The sequence below is a fragment of the Suricata suricatta genome, chromosome 8 (genome assembly GCF_006229205.1).
Source record: "Suricata suricatta isolate VVHF042 chromosome 8, meerkat_22Aug2017_6uvM2_HiC, whole genome shotgun sequence".
Taxonomy (NCBI): Eukaryota; Metazoa; Chordata; class Mammalia; order Carnivora; family Herpestidae; genus Suricata; species Suricata suricatta.
Window position 1 is genome coordinate 64591454 of NC_043707.1, and position 25500 is coordinate 64616953.

Here is a 25500-nt window from a genome sequence, read left to right on the forward strand (position 1 = left end):
ATGGAAAAAGCCTAAATGTCCATCACCTGATGAGTGGATCAAGAAGATGTGGTATATATACACAATGGAGTACTACATGGCAATGAGAGGGAATGACATATGGCTATTTGTAGGAAAGTGGATGGACCTTGAGGGTGTCATGCTGAGCCAAGTAAACCTTTAGTTTTTAATATATGAAGTATAAGTCACATTGCTTAAGGAAATCTAAATAGAAAATCACAGTAGCTAGTATTATTAAGACTCTATTATGTGCCAGATGTTGCTAGGTGTTCTATGTACATTCTCTCATTATATCCACATAAGCATAAGAAACAGGTTGGTGAGTTTCCCCATTTTACAAATGAGGAAACTAAGGCTTGATTAAGACACACGCCCAAGATCACACATCTAATAATCAACAGAACCAAGACTCATACATAGAATGGTCAGATTACAAAGTCCGGGCCCTTAATCTTACTATTAAATAACAGGTGTGAGTATTTTTGCACTTTAATATACTTTCATGTGTCTTTTAACATCTTAATATAACCAAGCCAGAGAATATAATGGAATTACCCAATAAGTTGGTATCTTTGTTTCCTCTCACTGGCAAACATCCATGAGAGAGCAGTTCCTTGCTTTCATTCTTTCCTTCTTGCCCGATCTTCCTGTCCATTCCCAACACCCTAACCCGTATAATCTGAGACAAGCAGGGAAATCCTGCCTTCAGGGTCCTTGGCATCTCATCCTATTTTAATCCTCAGCTCATTGACACTCACCAGCTTCTGAAGGCCATTAAACAAAAGAGTTGCTACTTTTTCTATTGTGGAAATCACTAGCTGGAAGGTGACTTACTACAAATGGGCAGGGAAATCTGCCTGATGGAAAAGAGCAGTAGTGTTGAGCTTAAAAGGCCGGCTGACTACCAGAAGTCCTTGGTTAGTGAGCTGTGTGGGAGCATGAAAACAATATCTGATGGGCTGGGGATTTCTAGGCATTCTGGTTTCATGACTTCAAGTGTTAATTACAAAGATGGAAGGGCATTTAAAGATGTTTCTTATAGTGCACATTTGGGCAATGAACATTTAGGGCTGCCAAGATGGACAAAGCGTGTTTCCTGTGGTGAATTTTCAATCCAACAGACCTCAACAGCAAACAGAGTAAGACCCTCTCTTCCTTAGATCATTGAAAAATGGTACAATGGCTTCCTTAGGCCCAGTCAGTATAATGCCTCTTATATTTGTAAACTCTGGAGGGTCCTGTAACATAAAATCTATTCATGTAATTGTATTTGGGGATAGAGTGGAGTAGCAGCCCAAATGCCTGCATCACACTTAATGGATGAACAACATCAGAGACATCCTGATCTAGAGAAATATAGTAAGAATGCCGATCACTACTGCTATTTAACTACTATTGAACATTGTACTAGAAATATTGGCTAATAAAATTAAGCAACAGAAAGAAGGTCGAGGTAAAAAATTTGGAAAGGACAAGATTTGTAGATGAAATATAATTATAAACTTAAAACCTCAAAGAGAATCACTGACAAAATACAAAGAGTAGGAGAATCCGGCAAGATGATCGGGTACAGGGAAAGGATCCTAAGTTAATAAGTAGCACTTAACAGTATCTTGAAATAGTGTTACCCACCTGTTGATAATTGTCTTTGGTAAGGGGTAACCATGTGATTGACTGTTTTATTTAGATTTTCTGATTGAGAAACAAAATGCATTATCCTCCCAACTCTGAAAATTCTTTTCAAGTCCATGTCTTCAAATTACCCAACAGAATCTTCCTGAACCAATACAGAGAATGAAGTAAGCTAATTTAAAGCATTTTTTCCTAGGCAGCCTATTAAAAAAAAAAAAAACTCAACAGAAGTTTTGGCAGGTTGATCATCTGAGGGCTGCCCCCATTTGTTCCTTCCCCTGTGATAGCGGTGGTCCCCCGGAGACTTGTCCACTTGTGTGACGTGGGTCTTTGGAGCATTTTCCAAGAAAAGGCAACTTTCCAGGCAAGGTTGTTGTAGCTATTTCAATAACCATTGCACATATGTCTCCTGTGATAATACTTAAAATCAGATGATGCTGACCCAGTTAGAGCTAAGGATTAAAGAAATCTGCTTAGAATCGAATTGAGTCCACTAGAGCAACTGCCAAGAGAAATGCATTCCACAGAATGCCCTTCAGAGAACCTCTCATTAGCCAGACTGGAAAGCTTTGATTTCCTTTCACTTGCTATACAACTGCCTGGGCTTCATTTAAACATTGGTGTAATATGTGTTCACAGCATATTTGATTTAGTCTTTCATTTTTCCTCGACACCGTATTCAGTCTTATTCAGAACTCAATTAAATTATCACTCTACCCTAAAATTAAAGGCCATACAATTTTAATACAAATTGTATATACTCTAGATACTTTCTTTGTATGATTTTTATATAACTTCCAATACATCAGAATTATGAAAAAGTTAAAGCGTTGCCTTTTAAACTGGAATCAGTTTTTGACTTTAAGGCTTTAATTTGGAGTACCAAAAACCAACAGCAAAATCTATTGCTCCTCCCATCAATCAGAGGCCATAGAATCTGCACAGAAATATATATATACATATACATATGTGTGTGTGTGTGTGTGTGTGTATATATATATATATATATATATATACATATATATATATATATATATATATATGCTTTCCCAAACTGCTGCCAAGTTTGCATTTATCTTATGCATTTGTTTCTATGTAGATTTGATGTCATCTTTGGCTATTGTGTTTTGTCTATAATGTGTTCTTAATACATGTCCTATGTCAGATACATTTATATCAGTATTATTTATTATAGGCTAAAAATTCTCAGAAGGGAGGATTTGTTTTTAATATTTTTATTTATTTTTGAGAGAGAGAGAGAGAGAGAGAGCAAGAGACAGAGCATGAGCAGGGGAGAGGCAAAGAGAGAGGGATTCTGTAATCCAAAGCAGGCTCCAGGCTCTGAGCTGTCAGCACAGAGCCTGACACAAGGCTCGAACTCATGAACTGCAAGATCATGACCTGAGCTGGTCAGATGCTTAACTGACCGAACCACCCAGGTGCCCTTCAGAAGGGAGGATTTTTAACAATCAAGGTCTTGAGCCTTGACTCTGCATTACACTCACCTGGGGTGGTTTGTTCATTCAAATATGGGTGTTGCCCCTGAAGGTTCCGATTCAGTAGATGTGGGGTGGGCCTTACCAGTAATTCTGATGCACAGCTAAGAGTTGAGAGGCATTCTTTTTAATATTATGTCGAATTCTATCCATAGTACTCAGTATACTGACTCTCAAAAACTCTTTCTGTAACTGATGAACCGGTTTGAGATGGAGCCTCATTTGAGGGGTCACAGGCAGTCCTTGCATAAGTAAGTCCAGTGATTCAAAGGAAATTAAATGCTGACAAAGCCACAGATGCACATGACCTGTGTCTCTTGAGCCCACCAGATTATAAATTTAACTGGGACAGGCCCAACCTCTTTTATGATTAAAAAAGATTTTGTGTGGCACCTGGCTGGCTCAGTGGGTGGAGCCTGTGTCTCTTGATCTCAGGGTGGTAAGTTTGAGTCCCATTTTAGGTATAGAGATTACTTTTTAAAAAATGTTTTACAATTTTTCTTTGTGTGTAAAGATTCTGCAATCTAAGATTGTAGAAAGAATATACTTCTGTTGTCATAAAGCACTATTTTTATGGAGTTCTTCTCCTTGACTTAAAAATGGGGAAATAACCATCCATTTCAATAAGTAGTTCACATAAAAGACTCCAGAGCTGAGTTTTATGATTCAGTAAGTTAAAATTCACACGGATTTGCAGGTGATATAATGGAAGTCAGTGTTCTGTTTTCTTGGTATAAACCAATTCCACCCTTGGTGACTCCTACAACGGCAATCAGTTTGTGGCAATCCTAAAGCCGCAAGAGTTAACTGGATTTAGACCATGGGGCCTGAAGGTCAACTCTGGTATCCTAGTGGAAGAAGGGCCTTTCTAATCTCCATGGTGCTCACAAGTGCTAGGTGTGTCAGAATTGCCTGGAAAGCTTGTTACACACAGATTGCTAGACCTCACCTCCAGAGATTTTGATTGAGTGGCTCAGCCAGAAAGCCTGGGGATCTGCACGTCTACCAGTCATGTCAGGTTGCCTCTGATGCAGGGCATGTGATACCCACGGAAAGATCATGCTGGGTTGTGCTTTTTTTTTTTTTTTCACTTCCAGTGTCTGAAGGAAACTAATGAAAGAGCTTAACACCCTCAGCTGTCATGGGAGTTTTCCCATGCTAGGCATGTATTAAACTATTTTTATAACCTGTTTTCTACAAGTGTATTTATACGTCAAAGAACCTCTTCCGCCCCTTGGAGATATTTATTCCTGGTTGAAATTCAGTCTTGGAGACAATGTTTTTAAACCCAATGAATTAAACTGTCTCACCAAAGTTACTGGGAGTGTTTTTACAAGTGCTACCCTTTAATCTGAGTGAAAATAAAATAGAGACTCCACTCCACTAAAACAACTCCAAATACAACGCCTGATCTAACCAAGAAAGGATACTGCTAAGTAATCTGACAACGTAACAGTTCTCTGTAGTGGAAAGTAGTTGGTAAGCAGTGGTACGAAAGGGCTCAACTGAAATGGTGGGTCAGACTGTGAGGCCATTGTGGGAGGAGAGGAGAGCTGAGAAGGACCTTTCTCACTGCTTTGGTACCACTGAGATCTTCCCTGCTTTGGGCTGAGAGAGTGGGAGAAGCACCTGAGGGGAGTCCCTTCCCTGGTCTGCTCTTTTCTCACCATTTTCCTCTCCTCTCCCTTGCTCTCCCAATTTGGTTTCCCTTATTTTTTCTCAGAGGTGTAGTGAAGTCCGAGACCCAAGTGGAGCCCTTTGAAGGGGGCCAATTGACCTTTGAAAACCTGGTGGTTATACATTGACCTGCAGGTTGTTAGTCAGAGCTCTCATCTTCACGACTGAAAGGGCACAACAGTTTGTAAAACCAACCCATCTTTTCCTCCTTTTCGATACTCACAATGGTGAAGTCTATCGTGAGGATTTCTGAAATGGGAAGGAAATAGGAATAGGAAATTACTATCCCAAAACTGATTTGGAACGTCAGACAAGCTGCCAAAGTGCAGATGAGTCACCGAAAGGTCTGGGAGCTATTTGCCATCTATCAACGCAGAAGGAGGTTAGAATAGAAATCAGTGAAAAACAAATGACTCAGTTTTCCTTTTTAGAAAATGCTCAGATCCAGTGGCCTGATTTCTCCATTTAAATAAAAAGGATAAAACCATGTCCAGGCCCAAGAGTTTGGGACAGCTTTCTGCATTGGTGTCAGTCGAAGAAGTGAGGTTTCCTGCTTACTAGTGCGCTGAGTAACTTTTTACAGAGGCTTATGACATTATGTACCAGAAAGAGGAAATGGAAGTCAAAGGAAGATTCAACCATGTATTTATTTCCTGCTTTGTCAGAGACTCGTGTGATTGGAAAGAATGAGAAGGCCTGCGTTTCCGTCCCAACTTTTCTGTTTACACGCTATGTGACCTTGGCAGGACATGCAACCTTTTTTGAGAGTGTTTTCTCCTCTGTGAAATGAGGAAAATATCTGCACCACAGGGTAGTTGTGAAGGGCAAGTGAATTAGTATACCTGAGTTAGCACACATTTTTAAGCCTTAAAAATTGTAAAGTGACTTTGCTGCTGTGAAGGTATTTGGAGGGATGGCAATGGTCACTGGGTCACAGAAATGGGGCAAGAGAGAGGGAATGCACTATTATTGCTTTGAAGGGAAATGGTAAATGTTTGTATGGACATCCCTATTATCACATTTCATATGTATGAAGATGAGCCTTCATTATAAAAGCTCAGTCATAACCATCATTGATTTCAGAATATAAGGTAACAAATGCATCAACAGTAGACATTTCTGATTAAAGTATTAATAGCCATCATTTAATGTTCCCTTTAGACTCAGCATAGTGATAAACTCTTTTTCAGATGATCACATTTAATCATAGCTCTGTGGTGTAGGAATTCTCAACAGCCAGTATCAACAATAATCCTGTAGAATGCATATTATATAGTATTTATCAGATAGTATATATATATATATATATGTATAGTATTATATAGTATTATTATTCCCACTTTAAGGATGACAAAACTCATCAAACCCAAACTGTTAAAAACATTCCCAGAGTCATCACCTACTCAGCAGTGGAACAGAGTTTCAAACCCAAGTGTGTTTGACTCAGAAGCATGTGTCCTTAACCACCAAAATCTTGAAGAGAATAGAAGCCACACTGTTGGCCACTGAATTGGAACAGAAGTCCTGTCTCTGTGGTAAGCTGACCTTTACTTAAGTTCCAGTTTTTGAAATTGGTACATGATGATGAGAGTAGCGTACACACACGTGCACAAGCACATGAGTGTGCACGCACATACAAACTCCCCTCCCTCACACCTGGTCCCTGTCAACCATGATTTGCTAAGGAGAAGTTGCTATAACTGACTGATGAAGTCAGAAAGGCTCTTCCTCCTCCTGCCTCAGTACTGACTAGCTATGTGTCTTGGAGTAAAGAATTTTAATTCTGAACCTTGATTTCTTTTCTGAGTGATGAAGTCCAAATGTTTATCCAGCCCATCTCATTGGGTGAGGTTCAAATGACATGGTGCACATGAAAGTGTTTATAGATACTAAAGAAAAGAGAGGGCTTTATTAAAAATTTCTTCCAGGGTTGGGGCATCTGCGTAGCTCAGTTCGTTGAGTATCTGACTTTGGCTCAGGTCATGGTCCCATGGTTCATGAGTTAGAGCCCCACATAGGGCTCTTAGCTGTTAGCACAGAGCCCACTTCATATCCCCTGGTTCCCTTTCTCTCTCCCCTCCCCTACTCACTCACTGTCTCTCAAAAATAAATAAACTTTAAAAAAACTCTTCCAGTGGCACATGGGTGGCTCAGTCAGTTAAGCATCTGACTCTTGATTTCTTCTCAGGTCATGACTTCACAATTTGTGAGACCAGGGATCAAGCTCCATGTCCCGCTCTGGGCTGCTTGGGATTCTCTCTCTCCTTTCTCTCTTCTCTTGTCCACCCATGTGTACTCTCTTTCTCTCTCTCAAAATAAATAAACATTAAAAAAAAAAAAAAAAGAAAGACTCTCTTCCACCAGAAAGAGGTTGGAAGGTGGTCTGGTAAGCAATACAGAAAAAGAAAAATAACCATTAACCCCTTCCCTGTAATAGTCATTCCTCTCATTATGTATTTGTTCATCTAAAGAAGTGTCTTTCAAAGCCTGACGTACCTACTAGTGATATACAACATTATTTTAAGAAGTTTGTGAAAAATATATTTTCATAGTTTTATGCTCTAACGTACTCTAGAAAAATATACAAAACCTGTGATTTCCCTGATGATTGTTGAGGATTGGGCTAAGCATAAAAATTGAGTCAATTCAAAGTCAACTGAGTATGATCAAGTATAGGGGTCCCATGGATCTGACAAACACGGTAAAAGTAAAAAGCAAGTTTACGAAACACTGACAAATGCTTGCTCTGTTTGGAAACAAACACTGGAGGAGTTTGTCAGAGTTCTCTCTGCTTGATCTCTGTTGACCTCCTCATGTCTTCAACAGCAGTCAACATAACATGGACGCTCTCTCCAAAGCGCACCCCATGCTCAGCTCCTTTGCTCTGGCTGAAGGCATTCCACAAGGAAGGCAATTGGAGCCAAAGGGCTGCTTTTTTCCTTCCCTTAAGAAAGATGCTTTTGGGGCACTTGGGAGGCCAAGTTGGTTAAGCGGCCGACTTTGGCTCAGGTCATGATTTTGCGGTTCGTGAGCTCAAGCCCTGCGTCAGGCTCTGGGCTGACAGCTCAGAGCCTGGAGCCTGCTTTGGATTCTATGTCTCCCTCTCTCTCTGCCCTCCCCTGCTCACACTCTCTGTGTCTCAAAAATAAATAAATGTTTTTAAAAAAAATTTTTTAAAGAAATATGCTTTTTAACCTTTGATACTCAGAGGATCCAAGCCCCAGATGCCCCTTCTGCACAGAGCACAGGTCTAGTTTAAAATTTTACTTTTGATAGCTCAAAGTCCTGATCCAGCATTTTTCAGAGAGAAAGCCTAAGTGCTCTGGAAAAGTTTTAGAACAGCCCTGGGATTAATTCTTCAGTTTAGGCCCTGAGTGTCTGCCATTCTCTTGCTGCAATTTAGCTACAAAATGTTGAAAGCCAGTAATAACTATTTTACTGCAAGGTTTGTTTTGTCTTTGATGACAGGACGTTCACTTAAGATGGCTTCTCCAGGTCTTGTTAAGAAACTAATATTGACCTGATGTGGCCTCTTAAAAAAGCAACACAGTTTTCTGTATTAAGGGACTTCAGCAGACCATATCCAATCTGTCTCCAAATATAATCTAACTGCTCAGACAGTGGTTGAAAGAAAAAGTAAAGAAGCATCATTTATTAAGAAAAAGACACCTTCATGTATTTTCTCAAGGAGCTCCTGGCTTAATCAGACATATTCTCTCATCATTTTAATGTTTTTTAAGTTTTATTTATTTATTTTAAGAGAGAGAGAGCGCACGCTCACGTGAGCATGAGCAGGGTAAGGGCAGAGAGAGAGAGGAACCCAAGCAGGCTCTGCACTGTCAGCACAGAGCCCGATGTGGGGCTCAAACTCACCACGAGGTCACAACCTGAGCTGAAATCAAGAGTTGGATGCTTAACCAACTGAGACACCCAGGCGGCACCCCGTCATCATGTTAATCACAACATCTGGATTTTTAAAACATAGAGAGAGAGGTTTAGAGATTCATCAGCAGTCCACAGCTAAGGGGCAGATCTGTGATCTGAGCCCAGTTCTGCTTGGTCACAAAGAACATGACCTTCCACTATACCACGGTACTCACACTCAAATCTTTATTATGTGATATCATGGAGTAGCACTCTTTAATTTAGGAGTGAAGAGAATCAGATCTGAAGGTTATGTGGATGGAAGCCACGTGCACACTCCATTCACGGGGGATTTCAGGTTGGGTGCTAAGGCGGACTGCTTGGACCCCGTGATGGCGTGATGGCGTGCCTCTCGGTGTTTGCTAAAATGCTGGAGCAACGTTTCCACTGGGGCTAAGCCCCAGGGGTTCTAGGACAGGAACAAAAGGCTGACACACCTCTTCCCCCTTCCTCCTTACCCTGCCCAAAGGTGTAAGGAGAGAAGGAAGCAGAGGGCCAGGGCTGCTCTGAATCATTAAGGAGGGGAGTGCTAGGGCACTGTCTAAAGGGAGAGATTTCCCTCACCCAACAGAGGGCCCCCCCCCAACCTTTGACGAATTTAGCTGGAGGAATCTGACAACAAACCACAAGATTTCTTTGTTGGGCTGAGCAGGCAGGACCCGTGTAAAGTATTTTCCCACGCCACTTCTACCGCCTCACAGAAAACTGCCTGAGTGCTTTCCATTTTCCTTCTGGGTCCCCCATGCCCCAGGTCAAACAGTAAGCGAAAACTTCATTGCTTTTGGTCATCATTTGGTTCTGCCACTTAGCGGGAGAATTGAAGTGAGCGCCTCCTGATGGTGCACCTGTTTGCAAGGCTGGGCAGGAGGTAGGCTCTGCACCCACTGCTGAGAATCATGCAAACACTTGTGGTCCAGTCTGCAGAGATCTCCACCACCAACCTCCTGATTGCAAATTCCCATGGGCTTCCTTAGCATTGTGGGGAGGCACACACCTTCCACACTGGCACCTAGGCTATGGCTATTATTTATCAAAGGAAATGGATCACCACAATGAACTTGTTCTGAATTAGCCCAGGTCCCTGATTTTCAAAAATAATTTTTGGCACCTAATGTCTCTTTCCCTCTGTTCTTTAAGTGTGTTGTTTGGTTGTGTTGCTTGCCTCTAGCCAGAGCTCTTTGGAATGCCTGACTCCTGCAGCCGAGTGAGTGCACCAGGCTGTGAGATTGCAGAGCGGGGCCTGGCCCGGGAGTGAGGTTACTCAGGTGTTATCAGACGGGGCACCGCCAGCCCTCAAACCCCACTCCAGCCCGGTGTGATAACAGCCCAGACTAATGGTCTGCAATGAAACACTCCCCGGCACCCCTCAAAACTCTGTTATCTGGCAAGTATTTTGCACTTAATACCCAGAAAATGTAAAATCTCTGGGCTCTGGTGGGTTTTCTGAATCTCAAGTCAGCAAAATTCTAAGCAGCTTTTGAAGCAAGTGTAATAAACATGCTTGGAATAGCAGTTGGCCTCCTCACTTTGTAACCGCTTGACTTCATCTTCTGCGAGAGCTGTGTTCTTCATGCTGGGGTATGTGGACCTACCTCCTACCTCCCGAAGTCCACAAAGGCTTCCAAAGGTACCAGGCAAGATAGTCGACACAAAGTCATTTCTAAACCTTTAAATTTCCATATGAATAATTTCCCCAGAGTTATCTGCCTTTAGAGGTGGAGGTGGGGTGCTCCTAGATGCTTCGCACATTCTAAAGAAAGAGGGAAAAGCCAACCAACTTCAGGGATCTGAGCTGATCTCCAGGAAAAAGAGAATGCCCCCCAGGGGGCCTTGTGGGGGGCAGCATAGGTGGAGAGGGAGGATGAGATCCAGAAATTAGGACCTTGTCTTCCAAGGGACAGCAGACCTTGAAAGGGACCAGTTCTCTTGGAGTAGAATTAACTGTAACTGGGAAAAGAATCTGCAGAAAATCTCTCCAAAGAAAGAATCTCCAAAACGTTGGTGCTGATTATTGGTTTAAACTGCTAAGCTTAACTGAATAACAAGATTCTACCTGTGATTTGCCAACTAATTAGATAAATATAATAGTTAGTGTGTGTTGGGGGGTGGGGGAGGGGTGTCTATGGTGGGAGGGGTTGTCTCTGAATAATTTGACTCCTGAGATCTCTACACATGGTCTATATATCACTCTTCCATTATATACCCTCCCTATAAACTTGTGTTTGTTACGATTTATAATTTACAAAGTATTTTCACATGATCTCCTTTAATCTCCTTATTCTTCTTATGCCACATCGAAGACAGGAGCCACTAGGGTAAGCTCCCTCGACTCTCGGCCTCAGCTTCCTGAGTGAATCTGCACCTGCATGTCCCTGGCCCCCTTCTCTGCCCACGGCATGTCCATGGAATGCAAAGTGCCCCTTCCCCTGCTCACAGCTAATTCCGCCTCCTCCCCTTCCTGGGGACCCCATCAATCATCCCTCACTAACTTTAGCATCTTTCTTTCAACTGGCTCTTTCCCACACACTCACATGGCCAAATCTTTCCCGTCTTCAGGGAAACGAAGACCCGGCTGACCCAATGTTGCCTCTAGCTACTGTCTCCATCATGTGCCTGCACGGTCAAGCTACGTGACAACAGCCGCACTCTCCTGTCTCAGTCTTCAGCCCTCTGCTTCTGGTTTCTGCCTCGGGCTTTAAAGTCATCAAATCCAATAGCCTTTATGTCACCCACTCTCCTTGAGCCATTTGGTACTGTGAAACAATTCCTCTTTCTTGAATCATCCCCTTTCCGTGATTCCAGGTTACCCCTCTTTACAGACTCCCCCCCATCATCTCTAGCTCATCTGGCTCAGGCTCCTTCACTGCATTCTCTTCCTTCACCTGCACTTTAAAAAAAAAACTATCATTAAAGTATGACATACATACAGAGAAGTAAAAAAAATCCTGACTTTACAGACCAGTTTTTACCAGCTGAACACACCCAAGTAACGGACACTCAGATCAAAAGAAAACCTGTTTCCAGCACCCCCAGAAATACCCCTTGCAGCTTCTTACAGCCACCCTACCCTCCTAAAGGGTGGCCACCATCTTGACTTTGAACATCAGAGATGTGTTTTGCCTGTGCGTGAACTTTATATAAATGTGGACTAAAATGCTTTGTGTCAGGCTTTTTTTTTTTTTTTTTGCTCAGCATCATGGATGGGAGAATTGTCCACATTTTTGTAGGTGCAGTTTGTTCACGCTTTCTTCTGTAGGAGCTTTAATGGAGAGACGTGTATGTGTTCTTCTGTGATGGGCATTTGGTGAGTATCCGCACTTTGCTATGAGAAGGTGTGCCATGATAAAACACTCAGTGCCTGCTTTTTAAACAGTGAGCTCTTTAGATTTCCATTTGAGACCCCTCTCTCCATGGTCTCCAGAGTGGCGCTGGAATATTTGGGGAGGCAGAGATTGCTTACACGTGAGAGTCATGTCCCTTCTCGCTAAGAAAGAGAGAAGCTTGTGGAAATGTTTCAGATGGATATGTTTTCAAATAGTACTATTTTTACACACTAAAATTTAAAGTCTGTATCCCAGCTGAATAATAATAACAATGTGAATCCAAAATTCTTACAGGAAAGATGAAGTTGGTACCAGCTCTGTGCGAGATTCTCATAGGAGAGATTAAATTAGTAAAATACAATTTATTTCTAAGAGTATAGAGCCTGTGATTCCATAATACCACTGAATGCGTCTATTGGTTTGGTATGAATTTCTGTTCCTCAATCATTAGTGATGAGACCTGATTCTCTTCTATGAAACTAGGTAAATATTCCTAGCAAGGCAAAGTAAAAAATGGGCATGTCATTCTTTCTGCAGTGAGTGGCCATGCCAAAATGATAGCTCCAAGCCCCAAAGCTCACTAATGAGACCATATCAGGTAAGAGTCAAAATTGATTAGTACATGAAGTCAAGGTGTAGATGTTTGAAGTAAAAGCAAAGTTCAGGGATTACACTCATATCAAGTCTATAAATACTTTTTTTAATGCTTATTTATTTTTGAGAGAGACACAGAGCAAGACCGGGGGAGGGGTAGAGAGAGAAGGAGACACAGAATCCAAAGCAGGGTCCAGGCTCTGAGCTGTCAGCACAGAGGCTGATGCAGGGCTTGAACTCATGACTTGTGAGATCCTGACCTCAGCAGAAGTCAAACGCTCAACCAACTGAGCCACCCAGGTGTCCCTAAAGACATTTGTTATGTATTTTTCTATTGTTTAATATAATAATTCAGAAACTATTTTTATTTTGGTATAATCATTCTTCAAAAAAGTAAATTTAAATCTAGAAATTAGTCTTCCTAGTAATAGATATTCATTTTATACTATCCTGAGGAGTCAGAGAAACATGTACTACCTCCATTCTCATGATTTCTGACTTTTTCTCCTCCAAAGATATTTTTAAATATGAAACGTTTAGAGATTATTTTTCTAGAGAAATTCCTCTACTCTGTGCCAGATGGCCTTGAAATATTCATCATTTCTCTCTGATGATGAACTATGTGGTATCGCTTCTACTTTGAAAAACAAAGGAAAAAAATGTGTTTACAGTTTCACTTTGAGACTCTTTAGAGAGAATTCTTCTAAGTGAATGGTAAATAAATTTTAAACAAAAAGTTGGTTCAACACTAGAAACAAATATCAACACCCCACGTGATTCATTGGGCCACCAAAGTGTTTGGACAATCAGTTGATAGGCCTTTCACTGTTTTGATCAATTATGAAAGTGGTTTAGTCTCAGCTGATAATGTATCACGACTGGTGTGTTTTGAAGCTGCCACACATCTTCCCACTTGTGAAGCTTTTGCACTGCTCAGCATGTTTTAAAAATTTGTCAGCCTTTTCCTAATAGATACATGAACTGACAATATTGATTATTTCAGAGTTCTTTGACTTTCTTAAAAGATACTCATGAAGTCTAGTCTTCTCTTTTTAAGTTGACTGCAACCCTATTGAGTTCTCTATTTGCGTTAATATTGCAATCACGTGCCTACCCAAAAGTTGTATTCAGGAACATTCCAATAGGCTCCAGCTAAATTCTTTGACCCAATGTCAGTTGGTCTGTGTCAGATCCCTTTTTGATTAAGATAACTCACAATAAATAGGCAGGAACCTTTTGGTTGCAATTGATAGGGGCCAAATAAGCTAATTTAGGCAAAAGGGGATTTTACTGGAAGGACTGGGGTGTCTTACAGATAAATTTCCTGAAAGAAAAGCCAGGCGAGCAGCTGTGTCCCAAGGACAGCTGGAAACAGGGACAAGGCCGCAGCTGGGACTCATGCCTTCTGCCTCGCCTCTCTGTGCATTCCCTTCATTCCCATTTGCTGCAGATCGAATTTCTCCAACGGTGGGGTACACAGCCTCGGGGCTCTGCTGGCCCATATGGCTCACCTCTCTGATGAGCTGAAGGCCCCTTTGTGAAAAGAAAAAGACACTCCTTTTTCCTGAGAGCAGCCCTCTCCCAGGGCCCAAGGCCCTGTCAGCAGAAGCAAGTGAGATTTCAGCCCAAACCACTCTTCACCTGGGTGCCTTTGCCTAGCGTACAGACTGAATCTAGTGCCCCAGCACAGGTGTAATTTCTCATAGCCTCTGGATTTTTGTGATGTAGCTCATGCTTCCCTTGAAATTCCCCCACCTCCATTTGCTTCGTGCCCAGCTACTCCTATCTTTAAGTTTCTCTTTCCCTTCCTAAGATGGAGACAACAACGGAGTGGTGGCCTGCTTTCCTCAACAAAGGGCTTACGTGAATTAAAAGGGATTATGCTTTGAAGGGGGAAACTAGCCTCTAATCACCCAGAGAAGGACACAGCGGCCGGAGCCAGAGGTGCTCTGCGCAGTGTTTATGTCCGTTGCCGTCCCTCTACAGACCAGGGGCTTGGAGTGATCTCCTGTTTGTGGGGCCATCGCCATGGGCTTTGTGAGACAGATCCAGCTTTTGCTCTGGAAGAACTGGACCCTGAGGAAACGGCAAAAGGTAACAAGTGCAGTCTGTGGTCTCAAAGTGAGGTGTAGAGCAAAGAAATGGTGGAGAAGGTGAGGGGGGCACAGGGGGAAGGTGAGCCATGGGTGGGCTCCTTCCCATTTAGCACCAAAGCAACAGTTAGCTGGCTGCTCTGTGGACCTCTCTGACAAGTGTCCTTCATAGGAAGACCTGTTCCTCTGTCCAGGGATGGACACTTCCCACCTGTAGCCCAGCGTGGCCACATTGTAGTCTTCTTCTGCCCTCCCTGCATATGAATCCGTTGCCTGCCCATCCTTTCCCCCACCCCCTGGTTTTGAAGCCTGACAGTCCAATCCACAAGCCCTTTGAGTATCCATCCTCTGCTGTGTGGGAAGATCCTAAACCCTGAAGAACAGGCTCAAAGAAAAACAACAGCCTCCAAGAGCTTCCCAGACCAGTGATACTATATTTCATTGATTCTATGAGGTACACTGGCTTTTCACACTTCCACATTTATGACGTTGGGTGCAGCTCACAGTCAAGTGACAGCTTAACTGGACACATTTGTTTCTTTGTGTGCAAGAAATAACAGTGAATCTTACAATTGAGATTCAATGAGATACAATTACTAATCATCTAGCATGGATTTTCACTGAGCCCTTTCAGTGAGCAGATATGGGGCTGGGCTGGACCAGGGATGTAAAAGCAAAAGACACAGAGTGTACCCTGGACTCTCTTCCAGTCTGGCTGGGGAAACCTGAAGAGTGTTTTGAGATCAAGAGCAATAAAAAGTAGGACAGGCCAAATATCCCCTGAGAAGTGTAGGCTAGATTCACAGATCAGAGGACCCCAAGAGTACATGCAAATGCCAACTGGTTTCTAATTTTTTCTGGAAAGGGGTGAAGTCAATAGGTAACTATAAAGAAACATGCACTTTGCTATAGCCTTGAAGTCTTGGAAACATCAAATGACTAAAGATACTGAAGGAGGAACAAAGGAGGAAGGAACAAGGGGTGGACAGAGCTGAGATTAGACAGATAGGAGGCAGGCAAGGCAGGGAGACTTCGGATGGAGGACAGGGAGGAAGAAGAGAGTGGATTTGTTCCAAGCCTCGACATGAAATGGGTTTATGCAGGCGGGACAGGGTTTTCCTGGGTGTTGGAAAAAATGTTAGGGAAGAAGGGGGCCAACTGGCAGCACATCTAAAGACTGTGATTGAGTGTCTCGGTCAGAGTCCAGTCAGAGAAAATCTGGAATATAAAAAGATGCTAGCTAGGGACAAAGCTGATAACCGAGTGGGTGAAAGAGGGCAAGGTATCAAGGAGGCAGCAGATGCAGGATGCAGCTCCCACACGTAGTGCTGAGGGAACCAAGGGAAGAACATGGAACTAGTAGCACTTGAAACACTGAGAAGGTGCTGGTAGAGCTGTGACTCGGACGTGTGAGGAAGGGGCACTCTGAGGCTGCTGCTGGGGTTCCCTGCCCAGAGGGATGCTGGCTGGTGGGCGGGTTTAGAACAGAAGGGCGATAGCTTCATAACTAGCAGCAAAGGGAGCAAGCAGCAAAGGAGACAGTCCAACCACATGCACAGGTGGTCGGTCCTTCCTGTGTGTGTGGCTTGGACAGGACTTGGGGAGGCTGTGGGGGAAAGCCAAGCTGGGACCTCTTCATACCTGGGAAATACCACTGCCCTCAGGCTGCTTTCCTTTGTCAAGCTACTCTGATTTTCAAACTAGTGCTGAAGTTAGTTGTTGCCAAATGCTAACAGTAATCAGAGACTCAGTCAGTCCCTGGCTCCCAAGAGCTTCCCTTCCAGAATAAAAATAGACAAAAGTTAAGCAAGATTCACTATTTTTTTAAGTTTCTCTACTTATTTATTGAGAGAGAGAGCATGAGCAAGGAGGGGCAGAGAAAAAGGGAAACAGAATCCCAAGCAGACTCCGCCCTGCCAGCACAGAGCCCAGTGCGGGGCTTGAACACATGAATCGGGAGATCATGACCTGAGCTGAAATCAAGTTGGACACTTAACTGACTGAGCCACCCACGTACCCCAAGAAAGATTCTATATTAAATCCATTTATTTATTCATGTGTTCCTTCAATCAGCCAGTACTTACTAATCAATAGGCACTGTGCCAGGTACTGAGTGCACAATGGCAAACAAGACAAGCAGATCCTTGTCCACAAGATGTCCACAGTCTATGAAATGCCAAGGAAAATCCAATCTGCAACTGTTTTCTTTCTCTCTTTCCCTTAAGAAATTAAGAATCTCATTTAATTTTATTCGCAATGTGCTCTTTGTGGCCCTCAAACAACATGCTTGAGGACTTTACCTGCTGAAATGATTCCATCTCTGTGGCAGGCATGCTGCTCTTACAGAGAATAGCCCTACTTTCAAAGACCGGATTTGGCTCAGAGGCCCTCACAACCTCTGCTCCCTTTCCCTGGTGTTGGTGGGTGTCCCATTTTCGGGGACTCTGTCTTTCCCATGGTGTGCTCCCCAGGGGAAAACATTGCCAGCCTATCTCGGTGAGACAGGACCCCTGGCTGGGGGAATCTCCTAGGACTAGACCCAGTCTGGGCTGACATTCATTTGATGCCATCCCGATGGCCTAGAATTAGAAATCTGTGCCTGGTGTGCCTCCAGCCAACTTCCCCACTGCTACCATGTTCCAGGAATTTCCAGGATGTCTGAGGAAGATGGGGGCATCTTCCACGGCCCCCTGCAGCTCTGACAGGGGTCTGTGGCTTTTCCCCTAAGCTTTTGGGTCTTCTGGAAGCTTTCGACTCTACAAAATGGTGACTAAGAGAAGTACAACACACCTAGCTTATAACTAATCTCCTAGGTTTTTATTTGCTCAAACGTCCATGGTCTTTGGTGTTTACTATTGTGAGCAAGAGTGAAACAGATACCAAATGTCCCCATTCCTTTTCTCCCAATCTCTGAAAGTATAAGATGAAAATTTTCAGATCTCGGCATTCCTCTCCACCCCCTTTTTAAATTTCCTTCCGCCATTGACATTTATCAAGTATTACCAAGTGCCTGGCACTGTAGTGTCACCTCGGCTCCAGGGGAGAGATACCACTAGTGTCCCCATGGTACTCATGAGGTGAGTGAGGCTTCAGAGGTTAGTGACTGGTGGCACTGGTCCTGGGACTCCAGGACAGGCAGATATGGCCATGACTCCACACTACAGTCATGGAGACCACAGAGATAGGATGGCCATCTAGTTTATCATCGAAACCGGGACAGTTTTGAAAAGTGAAAGGAGGTACAGGAACAATGGCACCAGGGCAATAAATGGAAACTAACACTTGACCTGGCAAACCGGGCTGTATGATCCCCCCGTACGGTCAGTGCAGCCCAGCGAGTCAGACACAGCCCCTTCTCGCATGGAATTCGGAGCCAGGTGGGAGCTCGCGCCCGTGAGAAATGACTGACAGAATAGGGTGTGCAAGGGCAGAGTAGCAGGAAGCATGGGGTGGGAGGCGAGGATGAGCTCTGGTTGCTCAGAAGAGAAATGGGGTTTGGGGAGCATGAGAGAAGACTTCTCAAGGAGCTCAGCGCTAGAACGTGCACTTCCAATGACGAGAGCTCTCCCCACAGACAAATATACACCCTCCCATGTCTGCTACGGGCCTGGCACTGTGCCAGGTTTATAAAGATCACTGGGTGTGTCTCCTGCCCCGGAGAGCTCCCTGTGTTAAGGCCTCCTTGGTGCTCTCCCCTTGTCCCAGCTTCCATGTCACAGCAGGATATTTGGGGAGGCCTGAGGACTTATGAGAGTAGGGGGCTTGGGCACCTGCTAGGGCTGTGGCCTTTGTTCACAGGCCCAGCATTAGACAAGGAGAACCTGGCAGGTGCAGGGAGGGTGGGCAGCCCACTGCAAGCCTGCCCAGGTCCCGTGGCAGATTAGTCCAGGCTTAGAATCCTGGCTGGGTTGTTGGTGCAGAAGGGAGAGTCAAGCAGCTCATTTCAAGCCTTGGCTACCCACCTTTAAATTGGAAACAGACTAGGAGGGAAGGAACTCTAGCTGGCGGAGATTTAAAACAACAAGCACAACTCTGCCCTTCCTTGCAACCCCTCCTCCCCCATGTAGACTGAGCTATAAAGAGAGGGGGAGGGGAAACAAAAAAAAAAAAAAAAGAGAGAGAGAGAGAGAGAGAGAACAAGGAAATACCAGTTTGGGGAAAAAAAATTTCCACCCGGCCCCTTCTGAGCCTTGGCTGGGCTTAATTAAAGTTACAGACATGTTTAAAGGGAAAGGGTGGGGGGAGTCAGAGCCGCCCTCAAAACATGTTTTTAATTACGCTGTGGAATTTCTCCCTGGGGTCTGCGGTGCACAGTTGAGCATCAAGGACAAGGATGCCGCTTTGGGGTGGGGATGCGGAGCGCGACTGGGGCGGGGGCCGCAGGGAGAGGCTGTTGGGAGGACCTGCCCCGCTGGAAAAGGATTGCCGGTGGTCTTTGCACAGGAGGGGGTGTGAAATGCGGCCCCTCCAAGACAAACCTTGCAGTGTTAGAACAATAACGCTGACCTCTCAGCAGGCGTTTTCATTTACCACGCCTTACCTATGCCGGTGGTTCTCAGCCCCAGCTGCACAATCCGAATTGCCTGAGAAGTGTTAAAAACAAATAAACAAAAACCAACCTGATGTTTCATGCCTAGAAACCGATGTCACTGATGTAGGCCCTGGCCTGAGCTCCCCACCTGACTCCGGCAGGCAGCCACCTGGGAACTGCCTTCAAAGAAGGTGGTCAAGAAAGAGGCCGACAGCAGCAGCCCCAGCTCGGAGACAGTGGAGAGGAACACCTGCAAAGCCACAGGGGTCGTAGGCCAGGCAAAGAATGAAGGCAGAAAAGGAGAATTCTGATCTGGTCCCCCACTTGGTGGGGGGCTTCAAATCACAGTGCCTTGCAAAGACCAAATACTTCAAAATACAAGAAGCAGTGGGTGAGGAGAGAGTACGTGACAAACACTAAAAGGTGTGTGTGCGCGTGCTAACTTGGGTTTGGTAGTTTTATCCGTGGACAGGTAGGCTGGGCTGGCCCATCCCTCCCCCAGTGCAAGTCCCTCTAAGAGATGTAGCAGGGTACAGTGGGTGGTCAGTATCTAAGGAAACCCTGTGTTTCCAAACCGGCAAATGAGCAGTTCTGAGTCCAGAAAGGGAGAAAGGGAGAACGTGAATGTGAGTGGAAGACAGACCTAAGAGCTCACACAGGTCGTTTTAATGAGATCTCCCTGTTCTATTTAGCCTTTACCGTGTGCTGTGACCTACAGTGTCCTGTGATCTCTGTGAAAGTGAGGCTCAATAATAAATGACCTCTGTTTATTGAATGTTACCTTGTGCCCGTTTCTGCTCTAGGGGTTTCACATTCACTTCATCTTCACATCCACTCTGGGGAGGGGGCGTAGGTCCTGGTATCATCCCCCATTTTACAGATGAAGTCCTGAGACATGGAGAGATTGAACTGGTTACCCAAGGTCATACAGCTAATAGGGGTCAGAGCGGGATTAAAAACTTCAGTACTGACACACTCAACCCTTAGTGAATACTGAAGGACAAAACAGTCTCATTTCACAGATGGGAAAACTGAGATTCAGTGCTGAAACATGCCCCAAAGTGATTCTTAACCCAGATCCTCCCATTCCCAAATGTCTAACATACCAGACTACTCCGATAGACAGTGCTGTATGGAAGAAAGCTGACTGACTTGGCAGAAAGCCAAGGTTGCAAGCAATTGTCTTAAGGGGAAGAATCAGATGTGTGGAATCTGGACTGGTTGTCTCACTTCCTTGGTGAAGACACCAGGAACAGCTTCCGGTTTCATTTTTTTGTACCTGTCACTCACATTGTTATCTTGCCAAACTTGCTTCTCAATCTTACTCATTGACAGAAGGCCCTAGGATAGAAGCCATGGGGCCAGGGTACAGACCATGCCTCTGGGGGTGCAGCTAAATCTGCAAAGTGTTGGTGACCTGAGCCTCTATGTCACCTCCAGCTTCCCCCAGGAGCCTCCTAGACCAGCCTGGACAAAGGTTTGTTCATTCCATACCCATGGGGCACCTATTATGAAGCTGGCCCTGTGTCAGAATCACAGTAATGATAAAGATAGACATGGCCCCTGCCCTTAGGAAGCTCACAACCAGTGAGGGTTCCATTTCCATGAAGGAGTAGGGACCCTGATTTACAATGAGCGATAAGGGAAGTGCAGGCTGCTGTGGGAGGAGCTGTGCCGGGCTGGTAAGGGGAGGGTGTTAACAGGGAGAAAGAGTCCCTGGGGAAGAGGCTCAGCCCCTCCTCCTCCTTTGGTCTCCTTGCCCTGGGGGAACTGCCAACATTCCAATGGTTATCCAAAGTGCTCGGGGTCAGTCTTTGTAATACCGGATGGGAATTGACCAAGATTGATGCTTTGCCCTCTTGTAGAAGAATGTGTAGGGGGCGCCTTGAAAAGTGAGTGTCTGAAGAAAAATCTATATCATATATAATAATATTTTGGTGTGTTTTCTCTAACAAATCTTCCCTAGACATATTTTGAATAAAACATTGGGTAAAAAGTTATAACTGTGCGGTGCCTGGGTGGCTCAGTTGAGCATCTAACTCTTGATTTCGGTTCAGGTCATGATCTCATGGTTCGTGAGATATAACCCCGAGTCGGGCTCTGTGCTCTGTGCAGAACATGGAGCCTACTTGGGATTCTCTCTCCCTCTCTTTCTTCCCCCACCCCATACACTGTGCTGTGCCCATGCACACCCAAGTGCACTTTCTCTAAATAAACTTTAAAAAGGAAGTTCCACCTGCAACCTCCCGCCCTATACATTTTTTGTTTTTCCTTCAATACATTATCCTTTTTCCTACACTGATTTATGTTACAACTTGCAATAATTCCATACTAGCATACTATACTAGCAAGAAAAGAATATTTACTGTGTACCTGCTATGGTGTCTATCACTTGGCTGAGCATTTATGTGCATATATTTGAAAGGAATGGCAAAGGCTCAGGGCACCTGCTGATCAAGTGTCCAACTCTTGGTTTTGGCTCAGGTCATTATCTCATGGTTTATGAGTTTGAGCCCTGAGTTGGGCTTGACACACTGCCAGTGTAGAGGCTGCTTGAGATTCTCTCTCTGCCCCTTCCCTGCTCTTTCATACTTTCTTGTTCTCTCTCAACATAAATAAACTTAAAAAAAAGAAAGAAAGAAAGGAATGACAAAGGGTCAAAGGCCATGCAAATGATCCCTAGCTGATCTATATATACTTAAGTCTCTATTCTTAGCCATCAGCAAAGTTCTCCTTCAGATCTTAGGAGTCTCCTCCCTAAGATCTTTGGAGTGCGGTTGGGTAGAATTGCTGTTTCATTTTCCTGATTCAAGGCCCCCTCCTCCTCCTCCTGCCCACAATCCCACACCAGCAACCCCCATCCTCCCGTGCAGTGCCACAGAACATGGCTGCAACAACCAATTGCTTCTTCCTTTGGAGGTGAGTCCTTAAACTCTAATTGAACCTATATTTTAGTAGTGGCTTTCAACTATGTTGTTGTCAGCAGCATCTGCTGGAATTGTAAAAACTCACAATAGTATGCCCTGCTTTCTTCCTTTAAGCAACAAGAAATTGTGGAAGGAAAGATGTAGTAAACCCATATTTTTTTTATTCACTTTGCAATGGATCACAGTACTTCTGAGTCATTTGCCCATTCATTCAGTGACCTCGTATGCAAGGTCATTCAGTGACGATATATGCAAGTCTAGTGTGTGCTGGAAGAAGGCAGGGCAGTGGAGAGGGGCAGAAAGAGCACTGGTCCTGGAGACAGGAGACTGGATTCCAGTTCAGAAGTTGTCATTGCTATTCTGACGCTACACAGGTCACCTGCCCTCCCTGGACCTCTGTTTCCTCAGCTGCAGAATTAGAGGTTATGAGATCTTTACTACCTGAAGCATTAGCATTACCTGGGAGCTTGTTAGACATGTGAGTTCCTGGTGGGCCCCTACAGAACAGAATCTGTATTCACATGCACAGTGACACCTGAAAAGTACTGAAGCACATGCCTTGGTCCTTGCTAAAAGTCTTTGTTAATGCAGTTTCCTGAAATAGAGGCGGACTACAACTCAGATGGACAAAAAGTCATATTAGTCTAATATAGAGGAGTGGGTAAAGGTAGTGAGGGAGATGGGATAATAGGAGGAAGTCCTTTAAGAAATACACCACATCCATCCCTATTGCACAGATAGGTGCTGAGTTGTGTGTCTGTCTGATCTGGGTGTTTCCTGTTATCTTTTAGCATCACTCTTTCTTCTCTCTCTCTCTCTTTTTTTGTTTTTGTTTTTGTTTTTCCAGATTCGCTTTGTGGTGGAACTTGTATGGCCTTTATCTTTATTTCTGCTCTTGATCTGGTTAAGGAATGTCAACCCACTCTACAGCCATCATGAATGTAAGCATAAGGGAAGGGGGTGGGGGGAGCCTTCGCCAGCCTGGAGGTCCAATCCTCTCATTTAGGAAAGGCTTGGGGACTAAGGGTGCCAGAATTGGATCTACTTATCATTTCATGCCTACAGTGCAAAAATAAAGAGGTTCATTAGCATTACACAAGCTAATTTTTTAATCCTACATCTGTGGAAATACTTGTAGGTTACTGAAGAATTGTGAAATTAGTTTTTGTTTCTATTGGTTCTTTTTTTTCTATACCTAAACTCTTACTGGTTTTAAAAGCAGATTATAAGTGAGTTTTATTTTGGAGATCAATCTAGGGATATGTTATATATATATATATATATATATGTGTGTGTGTGTGTGTGTGTGTGTGTTTGGAGATCAATCTAGGGATATGTTATATATATATATATGTGTGTGTGTGTGTGTGTGTGTGTTTGTGTGTGTATGGTGCTAGAGAAAAATGAGAAGGGATGCTGTAGTCATATATTGTTTCTCAGATCCCAGACGTATCCTGGGACATGGAATGAGCCTGGGAGTGCCTCTTTTATACTATGTCCTGGTTTCCAGCCAGGATGACATCTTCTCTCTCCAAGCAGCTGATGTGCAGACCTCAGGAGTAATCCAAAGCTTCTCAGTCCCCTATTTACTCCATTGTTCATGAGTTTTAAGCCCCAAGTTTTGGGTTAGTTTCCTGTCCATTAAACTCTTGCTTCTTTATCTTGCTCCCCAACCCGCCCCCCATAACCTGCAACCTTCTTGCATGCTTGAGGTAGGTCCTCATAATAACATAAGGAATAGATGAACCTCCTCTCCTCCTAAAGTGTCAGCAACATTGTGGAACCATCTTGAGCTAACATCTCTCCACCATCCCTCCTCTGTTCCCCTCCACACTTCCCTCCATGCTTCTACTAGAACATTTGTCTGTCTCGCCACTACACTGGTCACTTGAGAGGAGAGACCCTATCTCTGGCACTCAGCACAGGACCTGGCATGTATTAGAGGCTCCTGCTTCTTAAATGTTGATGAATAAAGGAAAACACCAGAGGGGCTGGGATGCTTCCTGCAGAGGCCCCAGCAGCTAGAATCAGCATCCTGCACGGTTTCCAAGAGTAACTCCTTGTCTTCATTTCCTGTCTTCAAGGCCATTTTCCCAACAAGGCGATGCCCTCAGCAGGAATGTTGCCGTGGCTCCAGGGGATGTTCTGCAATGTGAACAATCCTTGTTTTCAAAATCCCACCCCAGGAGAATCTCCTGGAATTGTATCAAACTATAACAACTCCATGTAAGTGTTGAGATTCCCCAAATCTTAGGATATGCCTTGAGAGCACTGGTTCTTAACCTGAGGGGCTAAAGACCCTTCTGAGAAGCCAATGAAAACTGATGGCTCCTCTCTCCCCAAAATGGACACACATCAAATATTACATTGTGCATATGATTTCAGGGGGGCTGTGGACTCCAGGTTAATGACCTCTCATCCGGGGTCTAATTTCAAGTCAGATCCCTTGAAGAGGGATCTACCTTTGGAATTCCCTTTCGGAGCAGGAGGTGGGAGAAAGAATATGATGTGAACATGTCCTATAGTCAGAGGATCAGGGATGCTCACAGGGTTGTCCTTTACCCACTTAGCGGATCTTCAGCTTATATCTGAGGAACACCAACAAGGAGTTGTTGGGAAGTGGGCTTCACTTTACTTGTATAACAACACAGTCAGATAGAAACAGATATTTGGTTACTCCAGTATTCCCTTAGAGGAGTTGCAGATATAATTCCTCTAGGACAAACCTGTATTTTGACTTAAGAAAAGGAACACTTGGTAAGTCAGCCCAATGCTCAGAGGTAGCCATCCCCATTAGGAAGAAACTATGGCTGCTTTTGCTCTACAATGGCAGAGTAGAGTAGTTGTGATAGAGACTTATGGCCTGCAAGCCTATAATATGTATCTGCTTGCTAATCCCTGGAAAATAGGAAGAAAGAAGAGGGAACATCTGTTTTCCTAAGAATGTCCAGGAGGTGACATTTTAGCTGGGCTCATGTGGTTGCAAACACTAGAGACTTTAACTTGTGATCTACAACTTCAGCTTGAGTCTCCCTGAGGTGCATGAGAAGAAACACCTACCCATTCACAGAGATGACATGGGGTTACATGGTGGGATGCAAGGAGCCTTGGAGATACCTCAGTGGAGGCTAGATGGGGCTTTGGTGGGACTGGCACTAGTGGTGTCTATAACTCAAGGAAGTTGGGGAAAGAGGGCTTAAGACTCTAGCTGTACTTGGCATCTGAACTAGGAAATATGGGTTTCCCATTTCACACACTTGTAACAGGCAAAATATTGGCTTATTCAAGGTTCTTTCGTTTGCA

General features: G+C 44.1%; 1 protein-coding gene and 1 pseudogene across 1 annotated transcript in view; one reads left to right on the forward strand and one right to left on the reverse strand.

The window, feature by feature from the left end:
- Positions 1–14148, reverse strand: part of LOC115297629 — a 20316-nt pseudogene extending 6168 nt beyond the window's left edge.
- A 526-nt stretch (positions 14149–14674) lies between these two features.
- The window catches only part of ABCA4 (ATP binding cassette subfamily A member 4), a 130669-nt gene continuing 119843 nt past the window's right edge, over positions 14675–25500 (forward strand). The window contains exons 1-3 of the mRNA XM_029947198.1: positions 14675–14740; positions 23045–23138; positions 24282–24423. Of these exons, the coding sequence (XP_029803058.1) occupies positions 14675–14740; positions 23045–23138; positions 24282–24423 (302 nt within the window). The remainder of the gene's footprint in view (positions 14741–23044; positions 23139–24281; positions 24424–25500) is intronic.